Source organism: Cyrtonyx montezumae, unplaced genomic scaffold (assembly GCF_038088225.1).
Source record: "Cyrtonyx montezumae isolate F1298 unplaced genomic scaffold, pur_monq_1.0 scaffold_0, whole genome shotgun sequence".
Classification (NCBI taxonomy): domain Eukaryota; kingdom Metazoa; phylum Chordata; class Aves; order Galliformes; family Odontophoridae; genus Cyrtonyx; species Cyrtonyx montezumae.
In genome coordinates, this window is record NW_027071824.1 from 4,061,720 (window position 1) to 4,082,889 (window position 21,170).

Consider the following 21,170-nt stretch of genomic DNA (forward strand, 5'->3'; position numbering starts at 1 on the left):
TGTTTGAGAGAGTGAATGAACCCCAGCTATGACCTCCTGGGAGTGTCATAGGAAACAAAGCAGCAAGATCAAGAATGGAGGAGTATAATGGCAGTATACGTGGCACTGACTGCTTCATACACAGGCAGTGCTATCTGCTAACACTGTAAGCATCTATAAGAACTAAATTCTTGGAGTTCATTTAACCCTCTACTAAGCCAAATGACATGAACACAGATGAAAACAAGTTATCTCTCCTGTGTTCTTAAATTGCAATGAATAAGAACTGAGTCAGAGCTGAAAATTGTGGTACATCTTTAACGTAACACCAGGTTAATTAGCTATCATAAAAGGACAGCTTGTGCAGGAGGAAGGATTTCTCCCTGCTGGGGCACTCCCTGACTGAGGAGACCTGGTCTTACTTAGAAGGATGCTACCTTTAACTCCACAGTCCTTAAAGGTTGGTTATTCTACCACCTGGCCACAAACTCTATGCAGCACCTTCACCAACCAAGCTTTTAATTTCTCTTTCACTCAAACAAAGCCTTCACTAATCGGAAAACTGATAACAAGTAACAGAAGGATGATAAGGGGTTTACTGCCAGCTGCACTTCATTTTAAGGCCCTCCTGTGCTTTTCTTTGTATTTGCTGGGAGCTAGAAGTATTCTCAGGTGGCTGCCTTTGATTTGACCATCCACATAGCTTTTCAGTGCTTCTGAACTTGCTCTTTCAGGCATCCAAAATGGTTTGTGAGTTTTATAAAAATAATAATAAAATGACTTAAAAGGAATGCAAATGGAAATGTGAAGAGCTGGTGGACAGGAGCAGGGAAGGCGGTTTGGAAGGCAATGTGAAATAAAAGGAAATAAAAAGAAATGAGGGGCTGAAGGGAAAGTGGGGCATGAAGAAATCCAAGCAGGACGGCATAAGGGATTTGAAACTCTGCATTCTTCTCACTGGCAGGTTTTTTTCTTTTCCTACTTTTTCTGAGCTCTTGTTTTTTCCCCTCAGCTCATTTGTTTTATGCCAAGAGGCTTATTTGTCTTTCCTGGCTTATTGGTGGTGCATCTGCATTTAACTGCCCCGATAAATGAGCTCCTCCGAAGACTGAGATCTAAAAATGAAAATTAGGATGGATTTTGAGCTAATTTAAACTGATATATACCTGATGAAGTAATGTTTAGCCATGTGATATTCCAGTACTGGGCAAATGCATAAACAAGGAATATTATTCCCTGTCAATGTGTCAGAAAAAGAAATCGTCTGCTTCTTTGGAAGAGACTATTTTAAATTTGAAGCACATACCTATAAATGTCTGTATTATGCAGGTTAGAAAGCTTAAGCATGGAAAGGTGTTATGTTGACGCACACCAGGCTTCAAGAGGTTGTGTTCTACTGAGTGTATTATTTTTGCAAAGTAGTAAACCTTCCATTATTTTTATCTGCCCGAATGTATTTTTTAAATTGTGTTTGATTTGCTTTCCGAGTACCGTGTGTGCTTACTCTGCTTTAGCCGACTAATGTGAGCCAGGGTCAGAGTGCAAGCTCAGACAATAGTCTGCATTTCTCAGCACCTTGCAGGATTTGGCATTTCAATAGTATTTTTTTTTCCCTGTTTATTATCGAACACAGAATGAGAGCGCCATGGAATGAATTTGTCTTGGTTTGCTGTTCTAATATAACAAGCTTGGAATCTGAAAAATCCATTTTAAAAGCAGCTTTGCTTCTGCTTTTAGGAAAAGCACTGATGGGAATTGGTTCATTATCACTACTTAAAAAAAAAGAGAAAGATAATTAGAATCCAGGTTCCAACCACTCTGCCTTAGATGACAAAACAAAATCATTAACAATCCGAAATCACGTCCCTTGCTTCTTCTCACTGTAGCAAAGAATGCCCAATTCCCTCAAACATGAAGAGCGTGACTTGGTGGTGAGGAATGAGCTGGCAGGAAGGACCTCAGCCACACCTCAGTTCCTTTGTGGAAAGCCTGCTTGCCTGTTTACCCTCACCTCGACTGGGTTCATGACTGCATTTGCACTGCTTTGAGGTGAAAGTGTGGCCTTCCTGCCAGGTACCCTGCTGCCTGCTGAGAGCCTCTGTGATAGGGATGGAGCAGCCAGGGGGACTTGGTGCTCCCACACTGATGCTCATCCATCAGGGCTGGGGGTGACACCTGCGTGGCAACAGTAAGGTAGGGCCTCCAGCAGCAAAGCTGATGAGGATATGTATGTGTGGGAATAACAGAACGCTTTAGGATCCAAAGAAAAATTCATGTGGTGAATAAAACAATAACTGATTGGAGAGCTACAACTCAAGAGCTGTGAAGTGGCTTACTGATTTCAGAACAGGTCCTGGTAGGATATTGGTGATGCAAGGATGGGGACTGAGCTATAAAATCACTTTTAAAATGGCAACAGATAATGAGATGAATAACCAAGATATGCAGAAAAAGGCTTGTGCTTTTATTGTAGTATATGCAAGGTCCAAGTGCTGCATCAGTGGTGCTTCAGCCTTTTGTTATTTCTGGAGACAGGACAACTGTACTTGGAATAAAAGTGCAAGGGCACTGTGGCCTAGGCTGAATCTACCACCTGCTGCTACTGTAACAAGCAGTCATCAGCATTAAACATCTGGGGCCCGAAGAGCTCTGGGCAGGGCAGCTCTGACTAACTGGTGTTCCTTCTTGCTCTTTAGACCAGCTGGAGACCCCATGTTTATACATGTATTTTCACAGTTCGTTGTTCAGCTTATTCCTGGCACGAGCAAAATACATTTGTCCAGCAAACTGCATGCAATTGCTCCAGGAACTGCTGAGCTCCTGTCTTTTTGTTGTGCTGCTGAAAATCAAATTACATAGGTTTAGCAACAAAACTATAATTAGGGTCAATGGAAAAACTGCTGGTAAGGCAATATTGTGGGTTCTGCAGTTTTGTGCCATGTTGCTCCATAACAGGGCAGAACCCAGTAGTTTTATTGCTCCACAGCGCATTAACGCTGTCAGGAGAATGTCCCCTGCCTCCTGCAGTGGACCCAGCCCTTCAGAGTAAGCACGTTGCCCAGGCTGGCCTCAATTTGTGGTAATCCACCAGTGTGGCCCAACTGTGCTCCTCCTGATGGCAAAGCTCCCATTTGTTTCAGCAGGAGCTGGGCAGGCCTAGGCAGAGAAAATAGGAATGGATCAGGAAGACGATAGAGCAGCGCTGATGGGAAAAGAAGGCAGGCAATCATGTTTCATTGTAATCTCTGCAGTTATCACTGGATTTCATACTGATATCACCAGGAGCTTTGTTCTTAGATTAAAATTACGTTGTGGCTAATATTTAATAGTACTTTTTTTCTTCTCCATCACACAAAGAAAATCCCTCTAGGCTACTTCTACTCCTGCCTCTGAGCTCTTGGGTTCCTCTTCTTCCTCCTCCATTTTTCCTCAGCTTTTCCATCATCCTCTTATTCACATCCTTCTTTCGGCCATTTCCAGATCTTCCTTCTTGGTGGGCTTCATCCTCTCCCCCTCCACCATTCCAACCCCCACATAATCAACTGCCCACTCTCTAATTCTGCATTGTATCAACGCTGGCTCTCTCAGGCAGGAGAGTTCAGTTCTTGAGATCATTGTTTTGAGGATGTCGGCAAACTCAGGTAAATGTCATAAGACTGATGTCATAGTTGGAAGACTGCCCACAAAACAGTTCTTATCAAAATTTCTTTAAAAAAAAAAATAATCAAGTTTGAACCACCTTGTGAGGTGGTCTGAGTACGTGATGCAGGTTCAAATAATTCCAAAGATAATGTGAGATCCAAGAATCATTCCTCTTGACAGAAGAAGAAAATAAAAATGAAAATGGAAAAAAAAAAGAAGCTAATTGTGGGGGAAAAAGCACAGAAGTGGAAAGGAAAACAGGCATGGAGAAGGGTGGGAAGTACAGAATGCTTTCCTTTTTACTGAAAAGTGTGAAGCTGAATGAAAGAAAAGAAATGAAAGCCTAAAGATTGAAGAAAAATAAAACAACAAAGAAGGAAGACAAGTGAGATAAGCTGGAGACTGGGGCTGAATTCAATTCCAGCACTGCAGAGAAAAGTTCCAGCTACTGAATGACGGTCTAGATTCTTTAGATTGCAGAGTTGTAAGTGAAAAGACTGGCTCTCTTCTGTGCTTGCACAACACCCCCTGGCTTCGGGACTACCACCACATGAATGCTTACTGATGCTAAGAATAAAAGGTTGAAGTAATTCCTATGCACTAGATGACTTGGAGGAACCTCTGCATGAAGTGGCAGGAATAAAGACTGTATTGAAATGCAAGTGGTCGAAGCAGATGAGCAATGGTTGTAAGGTCAACATCAAATCCTGCCCAGCTCTTTGTCACATAACACAAGTTTAATCTGAGCCTGTCCATTCTTGACTGAACAAATGCAAAATGATTTCCAGAGGCTTGGCCAAATGGAGAGGCTCATTGCATGGACAGCAAAAGGTACCTCCTTGATGTCAGCATTTGTGATCCCTTCATACTTTAGATTAAGGAAATGCTAGTATTTCTAATACATATATTATATATATGTTAACTTTCTCAAGGCAAAATGGTACCTTTTTCTCTTGAGTGGGTTACTTTGGCTAGAATTTTCCAAAAATACTGAAACGAGGCTGATATCCCAAACTACAGTAGTATTGCAATTATTACCTGCCAGTGTTTAAGTAGCTGAAAACAGTTGCAAATGTGGAAAACTAAAAACCTCAGCTACAGGATACCTAATGTTTGTGATCCATAATGTCACAATGTACGCTTACTTTGTAAATTCCAGCCAAAGACCACAGTTCACCTTAAACACGTTTGCCCTCTCTCAGCCTCCCTGGGAGAGCGAGGTTAGCACAAGGCACACAGCAGCAGTGCTTGGGATGTGGGTGGAGGCATTCAGAATGCCACATGGGAAGCGGGAGGGAGCAGCAGACCCTGTGGTATCTTGGATGCCAGTTTCATGCTTAATGCCATCATTCTCTCCCTGCTGGTTTAATGAATTAGCAGGAACTGAAGTATAGTGTGTACATTCCAGTTGTGCCAGGGAATGCTGCCATCAGCAAGGTCTCCCTGTGATATACATTGCGCAGACGCACACAATTATTTTCCCAAAGGCTTTCACGACTCGGGACTCCATTTACTGTTGTATCACTTATGCCAGCAATTAATTCATGCATGACAGAGCCCAACCTACTCAGAGATCCTTAGGACTTGGAGGATCGTGGCTTAAAAGATTAAGTTAAAAATTAACTCATGGCAGTTTTTGCTGGATTCACCTCACTAACTGACTTATCATTTAGCACAGGACTGTGCCTGTCTTTGATTTATGTCCAAAACAGAAGAGTGGTTTTGGTTTTTTTTCCAACTGTTGTGACATCCCAAGGCTGTGAATGTGTACATAAAGCGTATGTAAAGGAGAGGAGCTCTGTTTTCCAAGTGTGAAAAGGAAACGGTTCTCAGCATCCCTTGCCCTTTGTTCCCAAACATGGTAAGGACCAATAGCGCTGTTTGTGGGCTACAATATGATGTCATGCAAGAATGCACAGCTCTCATTTTTTTATGCATATATGTATGTAACAATCTCAGTGGAGCATCTAAAGAATTAAGGGTTGTGAAATACCAGGCAACAGCAACATCTAAAAGGTAAGTGACACAGTGGATAGGAATCTCCTTTCAGACTGCACAGCACATGCAACCATTCTGGTCTGTGACAACAACACCACTAGATTTTTTCCATGTTTATCCAAAGTAGCTTAGTAAGCATATCATGCATTCCATTCACTGAGTCTGTGTACTAAAATACAGGGTATGATGACCCTAGGCAGTATCTGTAGTGCCTGCAAGCTTGTCAGACAAGAGAATGGCTGCTGTTGCTGCTGCTGTAAACCATTCCAATTAGTTTTTATAACAGAAGTGGTAGAAATAGCTCCCCTCCAACTGCAGCTATGCAGCTGTTACTTCAGTGGAGCTGTACCTGCGTCACTTTGTTATAAAAAAGGTAAGATCTGTGCTCCTGTTCTGTGAGCTAATGAGAAAAGGTCGTCAAGAATGGCACAAGGCACATCAGAATGCACAAGGTACATCTATTATTTTCGATTTAGAACCAGTCCATTTATCTTTTGTGTTTGGTAAAAAGGGCAATTTCAGGGTTTTTCTGGTGACTGGAAAAAAAATGTAATGCAAGATGCAGTCTTCCTTCTGTCCCATATGTCGTAAGTATACAAAGCTTTTTTTAGAGAATAGCTTTTTCTCAGGGCAAACTAGTTCTTACTAAAAATAATTCTTATGAGATCAGATAAAATGAGAGGAATGTTTCTGGCAAATACTGGTGCCTTATTTACCCTAAAAAATGAAAGAAAAAAAAGCTGAATCAACCTAACCCGTGCCTATAATACAAGGAAGGAGCTGAAGAACTGTCCCCATTGCGCAGGACCTTGGTTGAAGGCCGAGAGCTATTTTGGTTGCTGTGGTCTGCAGGCATGGAGATGTAAAACAGGAGGAACAGGGCCAGCACAAACACTCTGTCCGCCCTAACCCATGGGACTGGTTGCAGAGATGAGCATGGACAAGTGCAGGAGATCACACAATGCAAGGGGTGATCCATGCAGCCTTCTGAGGCCTGGCCCTTCCATCTCACATGGCTGCAAATTTGCTTTAACACAGTACATCTCCATGCTTCCCTACAACCACAAAGCACAATGGATTTCCTTAGGTAAGTGGGGCCTCAGTTCAGATCTAAAATCCAGGTGCCTCCAGTCATGCACACAGAGGTCATTCTCCCTCCAGTAGGTCTTGGGGCTGTGTGCTGTATGAAAGCAAAACTGAGACGGCTTTTTCATGTTTGTGTCCTCTTGACTTTGAACTTCAACACCGTGTCTCCCATTTCTCTTTGTACAGATGTCTTCTCTCAAGCCTTTACTATTGAACAGTGCCAGATCCCTTCTAATTTCTGCCTCGTGTAACATTTTCAATCAATTTAGCCCATTATTGAGTAGACTGCAAGCCCCTGAGACAGAGCTTGCATCATCTGTTAAACAAAATGCTCAGTAATTATTTATGATTTGTTCCCGGGATGAGATTGCAGCGTTCATGTACATTATTTAATCTCAGACATGGACTACAGTTGTTAAGCAGACAAAAAGACCTATATAGTGAGGAGGGCTGAAGGTGATGTCTCATCTTGCATGTGCTGTTCCATACGTGTGTCAGTTGGCAAGCATACTGCACATGTTTGCTGAAATCAAGCCAAAGCATACTCGACGGCTTTTTTGTTGCTTAAATATTTGTTCATGCAACACACTGTGAATTGTGTATCCATACAACTACCAGCACGGTATCCAGCTAGCCTCTCTGTAGGGGTGTGGACTGTTTTTGCACCTTGTATTCTTCACTGTTTGCTGAAGAGCAAAACAGAAAGCTCTGAGGGCTTAGGCTCTTTTCCCCAAATAACGTATTTCCTTATAAAGAATTCATCAACTTACTGCATTAGAAAACTGTCCCACGATCAGGTAAATTTTATTATCTAACTAGAAGAAGAATCCCAGGATCCAGTCATTCATTTATAATTCAGCACTACGCTAAAAAAACAAGAGTGGAAAATGCATAGTTGTAAATCACGCCAGCAGCCACAGAACAATGCAAAGCCGAGCAGCCATTTTAGGTCTTCTGCTGCTTTATACCCTTTCCACATAATGAAGCCCATTAAATGGATCCTTATGGGAATCATTCATGAGGTTTGTGTTTTGTGCATGAAATTCCATGTGTAAGGGATAAATCTGGCAAAGTAAATGGTCTATATTCTGTAAGAATTAGCTCAAGGTACTTTTTTTGGGAAGGCTTGTTGCTTGCTAGATGTAACAATAGTATTATCCTTTTAAGAAAAGATAAACCCATTCTCTCAGGGGAAAAACAATAATATATATATATATTTTTTTTTGGGGGGGGGTGGATTGTTTCAGTCAGAAGGAAAAAAGTAAGTGAACCCCGTTCTTCCTGTTTTTTCTTCTATATCTTCTTTTATTTTTCTGAAGTGATAAGTCTACAGCTGGATACAGATCCTATCATCTTCTCCGTTATTACAGAAATGCCTGAAAATAACAACCTGTTGCTTTTTCATTTCAGACTTTGAACTGAAGCCCTAACAACGGATTGAGTAGAGGCTCTACCTAATAAATGTGTGTAATTGTAGTCCACATTTTTTCTAATGTTCTGCTGATGAAATTACCACTTCCTCTCCTCCAAAAATTTGTTTGTGGACAGATGTATTATTTTTTTCAGTGAGAAATAATCCAGGTGTCCGATCAACCCGAAGGTTGTGCATTCATTATTTCCATTAAAGTCAATTAGAGCAGTGCAGATGCCCCTTCTATTTGACGAGTTGCTTCCAGAGAAAGAGTAGAGAATTAATTAAAATACACAATCTAATTGAACTGAAATCATAAGATTTTGTTTCTAGGAAACATCTTCTGAGTACAGATGAGTCTGGAGTTTTGTGCTCCTATCTAAGTATAGAACGTACCATTTCAGCCCGCACAACCAAACTTCCACTCTGATGTTCCTTTGCAGACTGCTGGTCTGATTTCGTTTCAGAGTGGAGTGCAGCTTAAAATTCCCCAAGCTGAGAGACCTGGGTGGGGGCGTAGAGGGGAGCCATGTGATTTTGGTTTCGGTTAATTTTAGGTTTATTTCTGTTCAGGAGATCAGTTGTCTCTTTCTAAAAGTGTTTTAATTTTGGCAGACTCCTCAGATGAAAGGCTTATTTCAAGATATTTCCTGTTGAGTAACTGATGTTGCTGCTGCTGAGAGGTAAAGGAAGACATATACATTGCTGAAGGGAACGTATGGTAGTGTCATGGTAATGACAGGCATGAAACCGACGAGTGCCAAGATCTGTCCTGCTGCCTCAAGCAGCCTAGCAGGCAGTGCAGGGAGAGAACACAGCATACAGTATCATCAGACCTATCCCTCCAACCTTTTGTGTGAGCTCAGTCGCCATGCATTCGAAACATGGATTATTACTGATATATCATGCAATCACAGCTTCTAACTCTTCCCCCTCCTGATACAAAGATTCCCAGTCAGTTTCTCAAATGATCTATGTTTGAGACTCTTCTTCATTTATTTCCAGGGTGCTAAAGATGCCAGAAAACTGTGCTTACATTCAAGACCTTTAAAAACACAGACATCAGCCTCTTCTTGGTTCTTACTGGTTATTCATATAGCTGCTGTAAAGAGAATGCAGTAGCTGGATAGAAATCACTGAACAAGTGAGGTCAGAATCTCAGGAGAGCATGCCCACAGAACTTGGTAGGTGAAAACAAGGTCAGAGAAAGTTCTTAGCTTTTGAGGAAAACCTCTCATAAAGGAGGTAATAAACATATATAGTAGGATATGGGAACAGAAACACACTTATGGCTATTTGTGAGCCCTCACAGAAACCAGTAAGACGTGCAAAAGGTGAAAGTGAGAGAATGTGAAGGAGAAATGTTTATGAAGCTCAGCGATTTTGTGAATTGCAGCTAACTTCACAAATTTTTTAGAGGAGGCACAGAAACTTCAAGGCAGTCTCTTGTGTGCTTATTTAATTTAATTAATTAATGCATTTTCAAACCACCTTTTTCTGTGCAAAGGGATCTTAATTATAGCATAAGAATCAGATGTAATTGATGTAAAAGATCTTCATGTAAATGGAAATATACTCTGCTATGTTTGAAGCCAAAGGGAGAAAGAAATGTCCCTCTGGAAGGTGGGTGTTTATATGGGTCAGCTCTGTCTCATTTATGTGTGCTAAAGATCTGGCTCATTCAGAAAACTCATGTACAGATAATGAGGAGAATTTCCTTCACAGATCCATTCAAAAATTTACCTGAAAGTACAACATATGAGAAGCTTTATGGAATAGGATTGTACAGATACTCAGGCAGAATTTTCACATCTGAGACCTTCCTGCAGTATGTAGCAGCTTGGTCTTCCTGAAAAAAAAAACCAGCTGCTTTGGGCTTTTCTCAGGGATCCATATGTAAGTGGACGGAAGAGCACCTCTTACTTAGTTAACACGTGAATGCATCCAATAATATGTTTACTAGGGTAAAATGTCTTCCTCCTCTGTAAAAGTTACAGGTAACGAATCCAAGGCATCAGTTTGTCTCATTTCTTAACACGTCTTACCCTATCAATCACCTCTTGTGAAAAAGGAGAAAAGGAGAAGCTTCTCTTTTTTTTTTTCTTCTTTTGTTTGAGCTTGTTCTTTCAACATCACATCAGCTCATAGTACTGATGATTTTATAAGTACGTCATCGCCGTTACATGCTAATGGTTATGGTTGCTTCCAGCTCAGGGTGGTTCTAAAGCACAAACAGGTAAGAGAGGGAAGGCTTGTCCTCTCTTTGCAAGTATGCCAATATCCTAGCTGCTGTGTTGTTTTAATAATAATAATTTCAAACATTACGAAGCTGGCACTTCCCCTCCACCCACTGGTGTAGTCACAGCAGAATGAATGGCTCATTGTTATAAGAATCATTTCACTGCACAAGGCAACCTCTATTCACAATTAAAGGGTTAGAAATGTTCAGCCAATCATAACAATTAAATAAAATGATTGTCTGAGCCTCCCTTTGGGCTTCAGTATAAATCAGCCTTTCTTCATCTCACGCAGTCGGTGCTACCTGCTTTTCATTATATATCCACAGAATTTTTTCAGAATAGCAACAACCTTAATAGAAATGGTCAAGAGAGATGTGATTTCATATTCAGAAGCAAAGAGAAGCTGGCTGCATGCTGAATGAAGAGACTGGGTTTTTGCACCCAGGACCAGGAACATGGGAGGGAGCTTTGAATATTGCTGCAAAATAATAGTGGAGGCCTTTGAGAAGCTGAGCTATGGGAACATTGACAAATCTTATTTAGTGACACGGAGTGGTTGATGTTTTAGGAACAGGTGATGCCTGAAGAAGCCCAGCAAAAAGCTGACAACTATTAAGAGGATGGAAGTACAGGGAAGGTTGCGTTTACCCAAGTGTAACAGAAAGGGAGAAATGAAGAAAGTTAGACCAGGAAGAACTTTCTGACAGTGGAATGCACTACAGATGCTGCAAGGTTGGTTTTTAAGCAAAACTCTTGAAATAATCTGTTGGGAAAGGTTTCTTTACTGGTCTTCTCCTACCACTATTTATTTACTTAGATGTTCTCCAGAAGAAGAGTAATGCTTTCTTATAGTCAGTTAGAAACCCCAGTATTCAGAAAGTATTTGACAAAGACCGTGGCCCATGAAAACCATTGTTTCTTGAATCTAGACTGTCCACCAGTACTTTCTAGTGACTGGTATGCTCAGAAAGCAGTGAGTACCCAAATTCCTGACTGTGCCATGCCAGTTGGCTGCAAATAATCAGTATGAGCGGCTTAGAAAAACACTAGGAAATAGGGAATAAGATGGTTCTGTTCTGTCTGGGGCTGGAGGACGCAGGAAAACATCCATCACTGTTTATGTGATTGTACTTATGAAACATGGGAGCTAAACTAACAGAGGAAGTGGAGAACAAACACACAGCAGAGACAGTGAATGCTGCTGTTACTGGTGCATAGTCCTGACAGGGTGACTTAGGGCCAGTTGTAAGGAATTCCTTCTCACTGTTTTTAAGATAAGAGCGTATCTTAGTTTTGAAATCACTAACTAGTTATAGTAATAATAACGGCATGTGTTAAGTGTTGTAATCTCTTAAGAGCTCATTTCTTCATGTCTTTTTATAGAAATGTTAATTCATTTGGCAAACATTTTTGTGATGTTCTTTCTAAAATACTGAAGAAGAATATCTTTGCAACTGCTGCTTTGTATATTTTGGGTCTCATGCATGATTTATCACTTACTAAATTTGAACTCCAAATTATGGAGTTGGCTTTAGCTATTGCCAGAAAGCATAATCTGCAGTGCTGGAAAGGAGTAAAGAGGTTATCATCATCTTACTAAATGTCTACCTTTATTGGAACAATATTTCTAATGTAACTTTTTCCAACCTCGTAGTCGACAGATGCTAACTCACAATAGCAAAAGTGTTGTCATTTAACTATAATCAGGACATTATTTTTGTAGCAAGTTATTCCAACTCTGCAGTCAGTGGAAACTAGCAAGCTATAGTAAAAGTGTTGTCATTCATCTATAACTGGGACAGTTCTTTTACTGTAAGTTATTCCAACTTTGCAGTGAATGGAAACTCACCAGCAATAGTAAGTGTGTTGTCAGTCATCTAAAATAGAAGGGAGGAGAGAGGAGAAAGATAATTGAACGACGGAACACATTTACAATGAAGTCAGAGTTGGATGTTCCCCTTGTGTCACAGTGTGTATTGTATTTATGTTCCTTTTGTTTGTTTGTCTGTCCAGATAAACTACAAAGTAGCTTAAAACTGGTGAAATTTGTTACAGGCTTCCCACTCCTTTAGCATCTGTCTACTTAAACACTGACGGAAGGAAGGGGTATGGTGGAGCCAAAAATGCCCTGCTAAGTCAAATCCTGGCCAGCACTGGGGCCAAGAAGCAAGGTAAGCAGCTGTTTGCACACCTCAGTGCTGTTTCAGTTAGAAGGTAGCAGGTAACTGACAGCTATCTGACATAAGCAGCTATCTGACATAAGTATTTTAGAACTATATGTTATATGGATATGGGGGCTGCAGTGTAGACACAACTTTTAACAGCTCTTTTAGGCAAGAGACATATCTTTGTTTTCTTCATGCTACAAATGGACTATAGGCACCTAGCAATTGTTAATAATTAATAATGGCTAATTAAAGCTAATTGATAATGGCTCAAATCCTTGGCTGTAATTAAGGAACTTAAAACATAATTCATACGGAGTTGTAAGAAAAGATGGCTCAAAACCATCTTAACCAAACCCTGGGCCAGCTTTGTGCTTTGGACTTTCCTCCAGCATAAGATAAAGTGGCAGAGTACAATTTGTTCTAAGATATTAGCAAGGGAGAACAGAGAACATAATGAATAAATTTTATTGGTAATGCATAAGAAGAATGCAGACTGGTAGGAAATAAGACGATTAGGGGATAAAAGTATAAAATTAGACAGAAAGTAAGAGATGAGATTGGTCTAGCACAGTGGTCCTAAATCAACATGTCACCTCACAAACCACAGAAGGCAATGGTGGAGTGGAGGCAAATGATAGACAGGGGTCAAAACAACAATCATAAATCATCTGAATGCCAGAAAAGCATTTTTACGCTTAGTACACAACATATTGATTTACATTTGATAGTACTTACACAAAAGAACTCTTCAGCCCTCACTGAATATCCTGCATCACAACATAAAATCTTTTAATGATAATACTAGGGGGAAAAAGCAATCCCTTTTTATTCAAGGGATTTTGGTTTAAATATCTGAGTGTACTGGGAACAGACTGAAAGACACATACCATACTCCAGATTCATGTCTAAAGAGGTTTGTGGTTGGATTTGATGATGCTTTTTGACAGTATGAGGGACACTATTAGGAACCGTGGTGGAAAGGCACTGTGGAAAGCTTCAGCTGTTGTTTTTGTTCCTCTTCAGATCTGCTTGATGGAAGATCTATAAATTGTTTACTTGTATAATAAGGAACAGGGTATGTTGGCAGGAAGACTGCAATTCACATTCAGGATTCAGAGGACTGTGCCTGATAATGAAGGATTTTATTCCCTTTCTGATTATGTTATTTTGCCTTTTTTTTTTTTTTTTAACAACAAAACAAGAATATGATTCCATTAGGGAAAGTCCTTGCTGACTACTGCTGCATTTATCTGCTGAGTCATCCCAGTAACTGTAATTGTTTATTTTAGCATTCTCAAAGAATTTTAGAGATAGTTTATTCCCCTTTCCCCAGAAGATGGCTGAGAAATACTGCACAATTTCATAAATAAAATAAAGCTGAAGAGAGTTTTCAGTTGAAAGGCTTTTCTTTAATGGTGCACTAAACAAGACTTCAGCAGCCAGCTGACTTGTGGCAACCTGAGACTGAAAAGGACTTGGGGCTAAGGGGAAGAAAGAAGAGAATGGGGATAATTATACCAGTCAATATATTTTACCTGTCCTTCTAACCATCTGGTCCTCGTCTTGTTCGATCCCATGGAGTTGGTACAGACGTCAGCTCTGTGTCTGGTCTAGAGTAAAACATGTATTTCTGAATTAGATTAACATAATCAGTGATGAGAATAATATGTTAAATTATTTAGTTCACTTCTGTTTTGATAATTTTAACAGGATTGTTAACAGGAGCACGTTGTCAGCCATTTTCTTTTAGCCCACCATTTATTTTTGGAAATCCTGTCACTACCACCAGAGAAGGCATTGGCTTTTTCTCTGAAAGTGCTTTGTTTCTGTAGTTCTCTCACTTCCATTATGCAGTAAATTGCATTTTCTTTCTATATTAGTTCTACAGAAAATAATTCCAGCAACCATAGTAAAAAATCTTTTCCTACATATTCAAAACCCAAACTCTATAGACACATTAAGTAAAAGGAACAATGACCTTCAAAAAACCCTAAGCCACCAAGGAACCCACTTCCCCCCACTCCAGAAACCTCTCTGATGTACATCCTGCATTATGCTATTCTCAGAGCATTAAGGAACACCAAAGTGATCTTGCGTAATCTCTGCTGCCCTAGGATACTGACTGTCGTGAAATGTGAAGATCTCAGCTCATTTTTTGTCTTAAATACAGACTTTCCAGAGAAACAAAGGCTGCAAAATGGAAGACTGTTTCAGAGATGATGGGGAAACCTCACAGTAAGAGGATGGATTATTCTGCTCTTTGAAGCTTTTTAATTCCCCCAGTGTCTCCAGAACATTAGTCACGCATCCTCCTCATGCTGTATTGAGGGTGATCCGTGCTGACTATACGAGACCAGCCTCAGCTGGGTTTGCTCGTGAGAAGCCTGCCAAACCTCTTGCATCTGGCTGATGCTAAGCAGAAACACATTCTCTTCTGGTTAATGCCTGGGTGAGCCACCTCTCCAAAATTCAGAAAGCCTCCGCTGAGCTGCTGGGAGCAGAGGCACACCATACTGCCCAACCTGAGCAGACACATCTGAATTCCAGTCCATTCCTGCAGCTGAGCAGCAGAAAATGCAAGAGAGAAGGACAAAAAGTGGCGTGTGGGTATTCTGATCTGCTTGGATCCCAAGGAAGGAAGGTATAAACACTGCTCTGACACAAATCCTAAGAGCCATTACATGCCACTGCCTCTTAAGCCGTCAGTGGCCCTACGTTATTAGTAATGACACCACCAGCTACTGAGGCTTTCTACCACATCCTTTTTGTCACTGCAATAAGGGAGGGAGGTGGGAGGTGCTGTCAAGGGCACAAACACCCATGTTCTGCCACTGGAGGATCCCACTAGCGAGAAAGATGACTGGAAGGATTGCCCAGATTGACTTGGACACGTCAAACGACGGCAGCTTGGGAACATGCAGGCCAGTTACAAGAGACTACAGATCTCTCAATGCATAATTCAGAACCATAAGTATTCTCATATAACTGCTAATAGGAGCTTCTGCAGATTTAATACTTTGTTACAGATTAATTCAATGGGATTTTTGACTAAGCTAGCATGCAGCATGACTTTGCACTTGGTGACATCCATGATACCAGCACACAAAATGTTTCTTCTGGCATTTTTACAAATTCTGTTGTACTACACCGCATGCCTTGAGAAATCAAGCTATGACCATATCAGATTTGGCTAAGAACACCAAGCAATATAACACAGATAATGCAATAATGCTAATAGTTGTTTTCTGTCTTTTTTATTTTTTCCACGAGTAACAGCTTCTGGCTGTTTTCATTCCCTCTCAGGCAGACTTGTTGCTGAGGCACACTTTTGGTGTTTTTTATACACAGCCAAAGTTCCTCTAGATGTGACTACTGTGACCAAACAGTCACATCAGAACAGCTGCATCAGCATCCTGATATCTTCTAGCGTAGAACAATTGGGATCTCAGAATAGTCTCCTCTTTTTTTTTCCTCAACATCTCTGCCGTTCTTTCTACTGATATATCTCCTACAGCCAGCTGGATATAGCTCTGTTATATATCTATACAGATGCTTAGATATATCAGTTGGATATAGACCTTCACATTTATATTTGCCTGCTTCAAGTCATGGTTCACTTCCAGAATGGCTTACTTTTGAAACATTTTATTTGGAGGACATTCTGGCGATAGAGTAACCACAGACCTTAGAAAAGTCCTGTCTCTTCAGGATTCTGAAGATCCTCAGCCACTCAAGAGTGTCCCGAGTATTTAATGGAAACAACTAGTAGAAATGCATTTAGCAGGATTTGTTTGAGGCCCCTATTTCAGACTGCATACACACTGTCAAAAGTACCCACTTAATTTTTAAGAGTATGATGCTGCTTTTCTTATGATTACTCATCAGCATTTTGTGATTCACCTCTACAGATACATTTTCATTGACATCATCCGTATGCCAGTAAAAACATGTTAATTTCCTCACAAAATTGCTATTCATCAGCTTGAATTTCAGAGCCCACCCTTTTTTTCTGAGTTAGTATTTCTAACGATTGACTTTTTTTTTTTTTTCTCCTAAGTTGACTAGCACTGCTGCTGCTGTGTTACTGAAATCCCTTCTTGACCGTGGATGGCCCTGCTTTGGCTACCATGTCGAACGAGAAAGAGGTTGTGTGCAGGCTGCCACATAAACGAGACTCGAGGTAAGAAACAAATCAGTGGATCCTACAGCAGCGGCTTCCTCGGAGGGGAGCGGAGAGGCAGGTGCTGATCTGCTCTCTCTGGTGACGGCGACAGGGCCCGAGGGGACAGCACGGAGCTGCATCAGGGGAAGGGCAGTGTGGGTTAGGGATAGGGTCTGTCCCAGAGGGCGGCGGGCACAGCCCCAGTGCTGGAGTTCAAGGAGCATTTGAAAAATGCTCTCAGAGTTTGGGTTGAGATTTTGGGTGGTGCTGTGTGGAGCTCGGGGTTGGACACAGTAATCTTTATGGGTCCCTTCCAACTCTGTATATTCTATGATTTCGTATAATTTCTAAAATTCTGTACCTTTTCACTGCTAACAATCTAGAAATTTATGAAGAAGGTATATGTATGTTTCTTTCTTATATTCTGTATATTTCTAATAACTAAATCCTAGAAAACAATGGTAGTTGTGAAGGAAAGATGAAATCAGTGATGCAAATGCACTAAATTGCTTTTATGCCATTGGAAATTGGAGAGTTCCTTGCTCCTCATTTCCTTTGACTAAGATCAAAGAGAGCAGTCAGTTGATGCTGGACAGAACTGGGCTGCAGGAGAGCCGGTTTGAAATGGCTGTGCCACGTGCTCAGTACACCGGGAGCTCACAGACCAACCCCGGGCTCCATAGAGAAGCACCCCAAATCCAAACCCAATGTCTGAGCGCATTGTCGAGACAACACTTGAACTCCGGCAGCCTGGGGCCGTGCCCACTGTCCTCTGGTAAAGAAACGATCTCTAACCCCCCAACACCATGCCGTCCCCTCGGGCCCTGTCGCCGTCCCCAGAGAGCAGAACTCGGCGCTGCCCTCCGCTCCCTGTGAGAGCTGCAGCCGCCGCGAGGCCTCCCCTCAGCTCCTCTGCTTCGCGTTCCCCATCTTCGTTGCCCTCTTCTGGACACAATGACGTGTACCTTAGCTGTGGCACCCAGGGCAGGAGGTGAGGCCGCGGCGCCACCGCTGGGCCCCTCCGTGCAGCGGGCGCGGGGCGACACACGGACAGCCCCGGGACGACAGCCGTCCCTCACCGGCGCCACCGCCTCACCTGGGCGCGCTCCCCGGCGATAGGCGGCGCACGGCCCCCAGTGCCGGCGCCCCTCACGGGGTGGGCGTGCCCGCCCTCGCCCCGCCCTCCCGCGGCCCCGCCGGTGTCTCCGGCCTCCCCCGCGCTCCCGCCCTCCTCCCCTCCTCCCCCCGCCCTTCCCGCGCGTTGGTTCGCTCCTCTCCGCCCCTTTCCCCCACCTCTCCGTCCCCTCCCACCCCCCGGCGCCCCGCGGTGGTCTGGCCCGGCCCGGCGGCGGAGGGAGCGGCGGAGACGGGCGGGCGCGAGGCGCCGGCAGCCGGAGCTCTCGCTGTCCGTTGAGGCGCCGGCACCCGCGGAGCTGCGGCGAGCGGAGCGGAGCGGACAGAGCGCGGAGGGGCGGGGAAGAGCGCGGAGCGAGCGAGGCAGCGGGAGCGGCTCCCGGCGCCGGGCGACACCATGAGGTGAGGGGCCGGGGCCGGACGGGGGGCGGCGGGGCCCCCTCCCCTGCGACCGGCGCGGTGCTGCGGCGGAGGGGAGGGCGGCGGGCCGAGGGGAGCCCCGCGGGGGAGGGGCCCATTGTTAGAGCGGCGGCGGCAGCGGCGGGGGGAGGGGCGGCCCCGGCCCCCGCGGCGGCGAAGTTGAGGGGCCCGGGGGCGGCGGCGGGGCTGGGGAGCCCCTTCCTGCGGCGGAGGTGTGCCCGCACGGCCCCGGCGGGGCGGCCCCACGCCTTTCTTTCTCCGTTCCTTTTTTCTTTCTTTCTTTCTTTTTTTTTTCTTCTTTCCTTCCCCCTCTCTTCCCCCCCCCCCCCCCCCCCCACCCTCTTTTCTCTGCCCCCCTTCCCGGCGCGTGTTGCATTGCAGCAGCTGGGCTGCTCCCTGTGAGATCGATACGGTGCGGGCTGCCGGGGAGGGGGAATCCCCCCTCGGGGGATCCGCGATGTAAACAGCGGCGGGCGGAGGCTGCCCGCTCCCGCTCGGGACCCGGCTTCGTGCGGCCCCATTCATTTGTCCCCGCCGCACCCCCGCCCCGTTCCTCCTCCCGTTTCCATCGTCCTCTCGCCGGATCGGGGCGGCACCGGTGTGAGGAGCAGCCGGCGTGCAGCGCAGGCCCCTGCCCCGCGGCCCCCAGGGGCTTCCACCCGCTTTGTGCTGCTGAGGCCGGGGGCCCCTCCGGGTGCGGAGAGGTCCGCAGGGTGAGAACGGGCCGACGCCTCTGCTGCGGCTCTTTATCGTTCGAGTAAAATCCTAATTAGGGTTATGAACTATAAGGTTTGTGTAGGGCTTTTCCCCCCTCCCCCCCCCCCCCCCTCTTTATTTTTTTCCCTTTTACCTTCTGTGCAGACGGTAGCCCTGCGGCTGGAGGCAGGGGGACGTGGTTTGTCCCTGCTGTTCTCGTGGAAAATGCATTCCTGTGTTTCCCTCTAGCTCTCTTTGTTAGCTGTAAGCATTTATGTGCTCTTTTCACCCCTTGTTTTGCACTGTGCTGGTTTATATTCTCCCATCTGCATCGCTCTGTAGAAGTGGGATGCCCTGCTAGTACGAAGTTACAACTTGAGCTCACACCCAGACCCTTCAAACAGGGGGTGTTCCTAACTTCCTGGGGCAGCCCTTAACTCAGAGTCCCACCAAGGTTGGCCTAAACCTTTGGAAAGGCCCCATATAAGTCTGGCTTCTACACTGGTGAATTGTGGTTGGTGCAGATTGAAGGAAGCTGCCCCAGTGCTGTGCTGCTGCTGGTGTCTCTGCCCCAGGACCTCTGCCAGCTCAGAGGCAGCACAAATATTTCTCCTAACCGGCATAACGGGGAAGTGCCTAGGTTGAACCTACCCTTAGGTTGCTTATTTAGATGTCTGAGCAGTTGACTTCAAGCAGTTAGTAAATGTCGACAAATGACGTTCTTGTTCCTGATCCTTTCTGCCTGCTCCTGAGTGCAGAAGGTGAAGCTGGTGAGAGGGAATACAAGGTTGGGAGTTGAATGGGTGCGCTGAGCTGTCGGTGGATATTTTGGAAAAATCCGACTTCAAAGGCTCGATTGCAGGGCTTTTGGAAAAAAAAAGAAGTGAGCTGTACCAATTAAACTGCACAAGTTAAGAAAATGATGTGGTTAAAGCAGCGTTTTCTCTCTATAGAGGCACTATTAAATTGTCTTGGTTTTGTTTAATTGCTCCAGCTCCAGTACAATGGCAGGCTTTCACTGCATGCTCTCCTCTTGGACTTGTTTAGACTAGGATTGACGCTGTATTTCTGAAACATGTTCAAACCAATATCTGCACACCCTGCTCTGCTTGGGCAATGTGTTTCAATGGGTATTTGCTGGTCAAGGTAAGTCCTGATGGGGAAGAATGAGAAAGTGAATAGGAAAAGCGCTGAGTGCTTCAGATATAGTTTCTATATTTGTAGGTATTGCTGAAAATAGACTTTTGCATGACGTTGATGGTTTCCTGAAACGCATGAATTGTGTTCTACCATTGTAGGTAAGTATGCAGTTGATACAGAAAGAAAGGAATACCAGAAGTGATCCTGAGGGGAGCTGCAGCCTCCCCCATTAACCTTTGTTTATGTTATATTCTTTGGCACTTATATGTACGAGAGCCTAATCTTCAGTCATCTTGAGCCTGAAATAATTATGATGATTTCACATTCAGATCTCACGTCTTGTCTGAGCTGCTCAGATGGTCAGTTACCAAAGAGCAAACTAGTTTTCCTTGTGTTAGGTAAAACTAAATGTGGTTGCAGAGGGCATCTTCATAGGATAAAGTAACCAGCAATTCAGCAGGATGCAAACATCATCAGCACAAGTTGACCCGAGGAATTCCTGAGAGAGCCTGTTCCATATCTGATTTAAAATTAAATGCTCTTTGGGTAGTATCTGTTGGGGCTGTTGGTTGCTGACAAACTTTTAATATCAGCATTCCAGTGAGCAGATGAAGAACTTAGTATGAAGTGACTTGCTTCAGGACACAGCTTGACTAGCAGCCCCCCCCCAGCTTTGGGTAAAGAGTTGGTTTTCATGAACACTTGTTCCTCTTATTGTATTGTAGTTAGCTGCCTGAGTACTGCCCTAAATATAGTTTCCTGAATGCACTTGTAATAGATATCCAGGAATAGGTATGTTTGGTGAGGTTTCAATTTTTTTATCCAGCAGGGTTGTGGTGGGGGGGAAAAAAGTAGTTAAAATAGAAATAACAGCAGAATTTTGTGCCCTGGTTCTAATAATAGCATATCTTCCCATCATATTTATACAAGAAGCTCATCTGTAAACAAGATGACATTGAGAGATGTGTTGAAATCTGTATTATGGAGGCTGATGAACAAAATGGTGTAGAATTGGGATTCTGCAGTGGAGGTTAACTTGAATGCTTTAAAAATGCTCTCTTGTTGTTTGGTATCTAGCTCATTTTGTATGCTAA

The 21,170-nt window shown here is 43.7% G+C and overlaps 1 protein-coding gene and 1 long non-coding RNA gene across 7 annotated transcripts in view; one reads left to right on the forward strand and one right to left on the reverse strand.

Moving 5' to 3' along the window:
- Window positions 1–2,484: 2,484 nt before the first annotated feature.
- LOC136049579 (uncharacterized) lies at window positions 2,485–19,371 on the reverse strand. The gene is made up of 3 exons (XR_010622314.1): window positions 19,091–19,371; window positions 14,060–14,134; window positions 2,485–3,135 (listed from the first exon to the last, which is right to left on the reverse strand). It is a non-coding gene; the product is annotated as an uncharacterized LOC136049579 (long non-coding RNA).
- ENAH (ENAH actin regulator) overlaps window positions 16,637–21,170 on the forward strand; it is a 94,303-nt gene continuing 89,769 nt past the window's right edge. For 5 of the 6 annotated variants that reach the window (XM_065735578.1, XM_065735802.1, XM_065735893.1 and 2 more), the window contains exon 1: window positions 16,637–16,704. In XM_065735578.1, the coding sequence (XP_065591650.1) occupies window positions 16,652–16,704 (53 nt within the window). In that variant the 5' untranslated portion in view covers window positions 16,637–16,651. Of the gene's footprint in view, window positions 16,705–18,006; window positions 18,223–21,170 lie in introns of those variants that run through there. The other variant, XM_065735649.1, reaches the window with a different exon arrangement.